General features: G+C 26.4%; 1 protein-coding gene and 1 long non-coding RNA gene across 2 annotated transcripts in view; both read left to right on the forward strand.

Annotated features, from left to right (window-relative positions):
* The first annotated feature begins 837 nt into the window (after positions 1–837).
* Positions 838–1,477, forward strand: LOC105852224 (uncharacterized). The gene is made up of 2 exons (XR_001144030.3): positions 838–1,176; positions 1,264–1,477. It is a non-coding gene; the product is annotated as an uncharacterized lncRNA (long non-coding RNA).
* A 5,617-nt stretch (positions 1,478–7,094) lies between these two features.
* The window catches only part of LOC101491260 (uncharacterized), a 2,111-nt gene continuing 467 nt past the window's right edge, over positions 7,095–8,738 (forward strand). Inside the window, exons 1-2 of the mRNA XM_027334431.2 lie at positions 7,095–7,226; positions 7,333–8,726. Coding sequence (XP_027190232.1) covers positions 8,085–8,726 — 642 coding nt within the window. The 5' untranslated portion in view covers positions 7,095–7,226; positions 7,333–8,084. The remainder of the gene's footprint in view (positions 7,227–7,332; positions 8,727–8,738) is intronic.

The raw sequence follows: 8,738 nt of genomic DNA on the forward strand, positions 1-8,738 counted from the left end.
TATGAGGCTAATGTGCTGTAAATCACTCAGCAAGTACAACCCAAAAGTCAAGAGAAAAATTATTATATTTTTATTGATCCTCAGTAAAAAAGAGTTTATTTGCACTTAATTTAATAGATATTGGAATCAACATATAATTATTAATTATATTAGTAATGTTTATGACTATTAATACACTTAATAAATATTATTAATATATTAAAAGTTTACTACTAAACCTCTTTATAAATTGTAGTTTTCCTTTAAAAATACTACTTAATATTTTATATTCAAAGTTAAAAAGTATTATTTATTATTTCTGATTCAACTGTGATTTACCACGATTGGATAATTAAACCTTGAACCAGTACTGTTTTTTGAACATTGATTATTATGTACTGGTTTTCGTGTGATTTGTATAAAATGAAAAATAAATAAAAAAATTAATCTTATTTTATTGAACCTAAATTAAAATAATACAAATATGTGAATGTTTAAGATTTAAGTATTGTATATTAAATTATTTTGCGATTGACTTAAATTTAAAATTATTATATAAATGTAGCATATTTGTTAAATTTAATAGGAAAAATAATTTAGAACATAATATTGTCAAAGATATTGATAAAAATATATATGATAATAATAAATAAAAAAAGACAAATGAAATTTATAATAATTTTAATAAACAAAAATAAGTAAAAGAAAATTTAAAATATCACGAGGTTCTCATAATTGTATAATATTTTAGTAAAAATGCAAAATTCAATAAGAATAAGAAAGTATATTAATTGAGAAAAGTATGTTGAATAAGATATTATTATTAAATTAAAAGAAGAGAAAAAAGAACAATGAAGACGTAGAGAAGCATAAGAGAATTTCGTTGCTTATTAAACAGCTAAAAGAGTTTATTTATAGTGACATTGTGTGGAATAGAAATGAGAGGAAAAATGATGAGAAGGTTGAGATTCTGTTGCGAAGGGGTTGACATAATAAGCCTTACGGCAGAGCCAAAGAAAAAAATTACAATTATTGAAAACAAAAAAACAGAGCAATGGAGCAAAGCTAGTGATGCAACTGTGATTCCTCCAAAGAGAAAGTGTGTGAAGAATATGGTGTGTAATTGTTTTGTTAATTGCATCTGTGCCAAGTGCTTGAAGATCAACACCAACACTATTTCACCTCCATCACACCCAGGTAATCAATTCAATTATATTTCATATTATATGTTTCTAACTTAATTGCTTCTTATTCATTTTAATTGCCTCTATTAATTTGTCACAGCCAACTATATAAACAATAAGCCAACACTTCGCTCGCGGGTGCCATGAACATGGGAATCGATATCGTTTTTATTGCTTGATGCTTTCAATAATGAACAAACAAAATGAAAAAAAAGAGTGATTGACTCATTGATATCATTGTAACTTTCTACTGTAACTTCATCGTGCTGGAAATTTATTTTTATCGCCCCTATTTATTAACCGACATTAAATTACATTTTATTCGTCCTTTTTATCATCGTTGTTATATAATTTCAACATTTTTCTTTTACCCGTATACTTTTCACACGTTAGAACTTGACTTCTTAGAAAATAATCAAGTCCTGCATAGATGAATAGAGTTTTTTTTTTTTTTACTGTGCATAGATAAATATATAGATAATTAATTGAAGATTGTAAAAGTAGTTTGAAAAATTATAAAAAAATATAACGTCAATTATTAATATGAATTATATATTGTATAGTTATTGATGAGAAGAAGTTACTATCATGCACGGAGATGATTAAATTTTAATTGACAGTGTATAATTCGAGTACATATTTTTCCTTTATAATCCTTCAATTTTCAAGAATGGAATAAAACGCCTATTAATTTTAGGCAAATTCGGACACAGAATTAGGTCCACCAATGATTAATTTTAAAAAATATTTAAAATTTCAATGATCGTATATGTTCTCTCTAAAACATAAACGTTAATAATTGTGTTTATTTTTATGACTCAGATAATAATTTAAATAATATTGGTTCGATTAAAGTACAGAAAAACAAATATATATTTTATATTGAATCAATATTAATTACGTTAGATCTTATTCGTATGGACGATCACAAACTATTGTTTATGATTTATGATTAATATTATTTACCTTTATTAGAGTTTTCAACGATTTGTAACTAACGTAGTTCTCTTACACAATCACCTTAATTTTATGGTTTAATTGTAGTTTTGGTCCCCGTATTTTAGTTGAATCACGAAAGTAGTCTTCCTATTTTGTTTTTCTCCAGTTTTGATCCCCAAATAGAATTTTGGTCCATAACTTGATAAAATTTCATTTTTTTAAAGCCGTACTACATCATTTGTGATAATAGATTTCAAGTACAATTGTTGCAAATGAGATCTTGAGGCATGATGTGACTTAAATAAATACAAAAAAAATAAAATTTCATCAAGTTTTGGACCAAAATTATGTTCGAGGGACCAAAATTGGGGAAAAATAAAATGGGGGGATTACTTTCGCGATTCATCTAAAATAGGAGGACCGAAATTGGAATTAAGCATAACTTTATTTTACTTAATTTTTGTTATTCTGCATCACCAGACCTATTTCTCTTATAAATAGAAGGTTTTGAGAAAAAAATGCACATCCAAATTACAGGGGACTCTTAATGTCTGCTAACAAAACCAAATTGCATTGGTAAAAAAAAAACAAAAACAGCAAATTGCAGTGCCGCGGACAGAACAATTCCAAAACCCACAAGCCAGCAATTGAATTGAATTGAAACATACGCAAAGGACTGAAATGAGGCACATAATTTTGCTTTTTAGGACGAAAGAGCATCACTCGTGATTATTGATGACAGAACATATGTTTTAAAAACACAATGCTTAGCCATTTTTTCATGCGAATAAAATCCATTTGTGGTGGCTCACATACAGATATATAGCTAGATAAATCAAATCAATTTTTTTTTTTTTGCAGCTTTAGACCAATAGGAATTATTCTTGATTCGATATTTATTAATATTCAATCTGCAACTCGCTCTCTTAAAATATTTATTTCATTTCATAAACATGGTTAATAGGTGTCTAATGAAATGCTTCTACGAGAATAAATCTGACAAAAGAAGAAAAAACCTGTTACATTATTTGTTTAGTTAATTAATCAATTGTGTTAAAGAAGTACTAGTAATACTTATTCAATTGTTGGGTTATATGAATATTATGAAACTTAAATTGAGATGAATTCATGTAAAATATTGCATTGGATTGAAAATGAAGTAAGTAATATTAATTCAAATAAACAATAAAAACAATGCATTAAAAGTAAAAGAATCAATTGTTCTAGAACTTTTTTTTTACAAGTATTTTAGAAAGGAGGGAGTATTTCATTCTTTTCACAATGAATGTGACTTAATTTTGCTAATGAGTTTCAATTTTAAATGTGGTACCAATTTCTACTTTGTTCAATTAAACACTCTAATTATTACAATGTACACGACCCTTAAGGCATTATATTCTACTTTTATGTTATGATAATGGATAACAAAGATAATTTGGAAAAAAAATAATACTATATCTAGTCTTTTATCATGAGAGAAATTATAAGAAAAAATATATATTTACCGCTTATATGATATTTTTACTCTTATTTAAAGTGTTTATCTTTTTAATATTAGTGAATATATTTAATATCTTACAACTTTTCATGAGGGTAATTTTAAAAAATATTAAAAAGTTGTAACAATTAATGGATTCATCAATTTTGATGTTTTTTGTTTTTTCTACTTATAATTAAGACCGGATAAAGCATATTTGTCTTTTATTTATAATTTTTTAATATATATAAATGAGTTAAAATAATATTTATTGTAAAACAAATAGAATAACTCCCTCAGTCATATATTAAATGTGTCTCGTATTATTTGTTATTTAAATTACTAATGAAGCATCTCTATTTGTTTCAGAATAAATAAAAACATAATTTAGAAAAAAAATTATCATAAATAAAAAACTGAACTATTCTTTTTATAAATGAACTGACTATAGTGAATCAACTCGTACTAAATTGCCATTATTAATAATATTAGGACTATTAAAAAGCTAAAAGTCTAACTGAATAGAGTCAAGAAGAACCAAACTGTGACAATTATTTTAGGAGTTAAATGAAGTTGAATTAAATTAGTACAATTTAGTTCATCGACTATCCACCACAATTTAATTTTTTTGGGCGTAGTTTGGTTTATTTCGTTTCGATTTTTGGTTCTTATTAAAAATATTATATTGGCAATCCTATCATGACACTGATCCTTCATTGCCTTTAGGTGCCTTGACCCCTTACAAGTTAGTACAAATGATAAACATTATATATGTACATAAAGGGAGATTATATTTCCTCAACTTACATTCACTTTAAAAGTACACATTTGAATAAAAATATAACATTTTTTTTTTCTTATACTTTCAATTGAAACTATATCTTTTTAGAAAGACTTAGTTATAATTTTAGTCTATTTGTTTTTCTCAATTCATATAATTTGTGATCATATTTTAAAAATTAATAATTTTGTTCCTTCTATCAGATTTTTGAACAATAAATTAAATCATCTATATGTATCAAATATTGATATATTGTTAATTAAATTACAAAAATAAATTTTTTCTAAAGTTAAATGTTAAGTTTTTATACAATTTTATTGCGATTTTATGAAATCAATTATTCTACATTATTGCATCATATGTAATGTTATTTAAAACATGTCACTTCATCATTTTTTAATTAAAAAAAAATCATAAAATAGTCAAAACTGTCAATTTTTTTAAAAAATTGATTGATTTTGTAAATTAATAAAAATAAAAGACTAAAATTATGATTAAATTTTTAAAAAAATATAGAGGATCGTAAGAGATTCTCTAATTTCAATAAATAAATACTAAATTGAGAATTGTTGTCAACCCATTTTTTTGGGGATAATTTACATATCACACAAGAAAGTAAAGAGCATTGTGGGCTTTGTTCAATCAAACCAATAGAAAAAAGAAAAATATATATGATTGTTCATTCAATCTCTATATTTTTTCTTTCTTAATTTTTTTTTATCAAATTATAATTTTTTGATGATATAAAATTAATAAAATATACTATCAAACTCTCTCTCTCATTATTATTACTATTTATGAATATAATTTTTAAATCATGTTAACAAGTATCTTTTTAAATAAATAAAAAACATAAATAAATAACTTATGAATAAAAATAACATGAACGAAGACCGAACAAAACACATTACTCACGCAAACAATATCTTTAATGTAATATTTTATTGATTTTCTTTTTCTTATAAAAATTTGATTGAAATTTCTAACGTGACGCGTGTGCATATGTGGTGTGAAACAAACGACCCCAATCTATCAGTAAAGGTAGTCAAGATTTTCATTGATTGAATTAGATCATAAGCATTTGTTGATGTCGTTTGTTTTTGAATTTATTAAGATTATAAATACAATCTCTAATGTTTTTTTAATTAATAATGTTATAGATTGAAATGTTTAATAGCAAAATGAAAAATAAATTAATTAATCAAAGATACACTTAGAAATCAAAATAATTAATAAAAGTCACGTTTAAGTTTATTTTTATAATTTTAATGTATTCAAATATTATTATAATAATGTTTACATATTTAATTTTTAAAAATAAAAACATACTGTAGACATAATCTACAATATATTTTTATATAATTTATTTTTTAATGTATTAAATATTAAAAATATTTATTTTTCAAAACTAAGTGTAGGCAATTGCTCACTCTACCTTGTGCACAAAGCCTATCGTGATCGTAAGGTGTGAAGGTAGGTGGTCGAATGTTAAAACTTCTAAGCTTTAGGTGATAATTTTTTTCTCATATATTCTCTTTTAACTTTTTTTAAAACACCTTTGGCACAAATATATAAAAATATTATACTTTTCTAAATCTTCAAAAGATCACACGAAAGAGATAGAACCATCTGAAAAATGTATTTTTTTCCTTTTTAAGGGATCACATACATTATTTTTGTGGGTTAATTAATCTTTTAGTTTCATATTTTTCTTTGAGTTTTATTTTGATCTCTTAATTAATTTTTACTCTATTTTGGTTCGTCAATTTTGCTTCCATCAACCACGTCGGTCGTTTCCTTCAATTTTATTAAAAAAATGTTAAGTTTACTGACTAAATTGTATGAATGTCACTTATAGTATGTTGATTGAGTTGTGTGAATTATCTATTTAAAAGTCAAAATTAGAGTTTTAGATTTATTTATCTTTCTTCTTCATATCATTCTTCTCTCCTCTTTTCTTTTTGAACAATTTTTTGTTCTTCTTCTAGTCATATTCAGCATCAAATAAAGTGTCTGTCTAAGGCAAAATTACCATCCCATTCGAATCAAACAGTAGGGTTTACGAACCTATCAAGAATTTTTTTCATGAAAACATGTTCTTGAATATTTTTGCCAAGGCCAACCAATATACGATTTAACGGAATTAGCATTTAGGCTTAATGCAACTGTGACATTAGAATTGTGAATTATGAATCTGGTGTTTTGATTTGGATTCTTCTTTTCTTGAGTAGTAAGAGTGACAATTTTTTTTTAATGTCCTTAGATATTTTTTTTCTAATGTAATATATTTTATTAATAGTATTTTAATTTTTTAAATATTTTAATTTATTAAATAATTAATAATTCAATTATTAAAATAACAAAAAAAAAATTATCTAAGGACATGGTTGCATCTCTAAGATGATGCGACCTCTTACTAAATTAAATTTTATTTTTTCACTTTGTCGCAAGCTAAGATGTGACATTTTAAATGATTTTAAAAGTAAGTTGGTATACAAAATTTAAAAACAAATAGAATATTATAATAAAAATTCCCCAAGTGAACTTGTTCCCTGCTGATTCAATTTCCCGTGAATTTATTTCCTTTTTATTAAAAAATATAAATAATTGTCGATGATTTCTTAAATAAAATAAACTGTCGAAATAAAATAAAATATAATTAATAAACACCCTACACACAAACTCGCTATTATAGTGGATACAAGTTATTTGGGCCCATGCTTCACGTGTTGGTCGAACCCAGGCCCAATATCTCCAAACATTACAAATTCGAAACCCTATATTTGATCACATTGAGATTCAGAACTAACCCTTCATCAACCTCTTCTCTGACGGCTACAACCCTCGTCGTTTCCAAACCCTAATGGTAACCACTCACCACTAACTTCACCGTTAAAATTCTTTCGATCTTAATCGCTATGCTCCGTTGATATTAACCAACGTTTTTTTCATGTATTTGGTGAAACTAACAGGCACCGAAGAAGGAAAAGGCTCCACCACCGTCGTCAAAGCCGGCGAAATCAGGAGGAGGAAAACAGAAGAAGAAGAAGTGGAGCAAGGGAAAGCAAAAGGAAAAAGTCAACAACATGGTCTTCTTTGATCAATCTACCTATGATAAGCTTCTCACTGAAGCTCCCAAATACAAACTCATCACTCATACAATCTCGTCGGTAGATTTAAATTTTTTTAAATAAAACTGATGGAAAAAAATAATGTGGCTGACAAAAGCAAAGTTGAAGAATCAAAATTGAACTAAAACTAATTAAAAGACAAAAAATATAAACTTAAAAAAAGATAAAAGACCAAAAAGTAATTAAATTTTTTTAACAAATAAAAATATATTAAATTAGTACATGAAATATAATTAAAAAAAAATCAAATCATAATTGAGTAAAAAATTAATTAATAATTAATAACAATATAAAATTAGTAAAAGACAGTAGAAAAAAATGATACAATACAAAGACCCTACTTTGACTTGTATGATTCTGAAAAGTAAAAGAGGGATGACAGTAGCAAGCAAATCAGCATCTTCCTACATAACCGTTATACAACGGAACACATCCCCGGTAACCAAATTCAAAATGAAAAGTAAAAAACACATTCATTCCCTTACTTTTCTTCCTTTTTCAAATCCAACTTCCAATGTTTATATTAAACATAACCACCACAACCCTTTACTAACCCTTCCTCTGCTTCTTCTCATCATTTCTCAACCAAAATTATGGGTTGTTGCATTAGCAAATGCACACCCGATGACAAACAACATCCCCTTCAACAACAACAACAACAACAGAGTCAATTCAACAAACACCTTCAAGACAAGCTTGTTATTTCTCAACCTTCACCAATTTCCCAAACTCCAACAACAACTACCTTTCATTATTCTTCAAACAAAATCTCACCTTCTCCTCCATCTCCAACCTCTTCCATTTCTTCCTTAACATGCACCACTTCCAACACCATCTCCTCCTCAGCTTCTTCATTTTCAAGTACTAATTCTTTAACCTCTAAAGATAGATCTTTTTCCAACGAGTTCCTATGGTCTTGCTACAAGGAAAATCCACACATCACTCGCATCAAGGAATCTTCTCATTCCTTCACACCAAAAAAGATTGTAATAAACCCTTCACCAATAAAACAACCTCCACCGCAAAACATGCCACAGAAAAGAATGCGATCAAACTCACCAACAAACCTAACAAGACAGAAAAGTTTCCGAAAGGAAGTAGAAGTATTACCATTGAAAACTAACAACGTAAGTAGAATGTTTGGTTCTTCACCTTCTCCAAGCCGTCGATTCAATACTACATTATCCGACAATAGTGTTTCGAAACGAATGATGAATAACACCACCAAGGTTAGTGTAGCTCATTAT

This window comes from Cicer arietinum, chromosome 5 (genome assembly GCF_000331145.2).
Source record: "Cicer arietinum cultivar CDC Frontier isolate Library 1 chromosome 5, Cicar.CDCFrontier_v2.0, whole genome shotgun sequence".
NCBI classification, from domain to species: Eukaryota; Viridiplantae; Streptophyta; class Magnoliopsida; order Fabales; family Fabaceae; genus Cicer; species Cicer arietinum.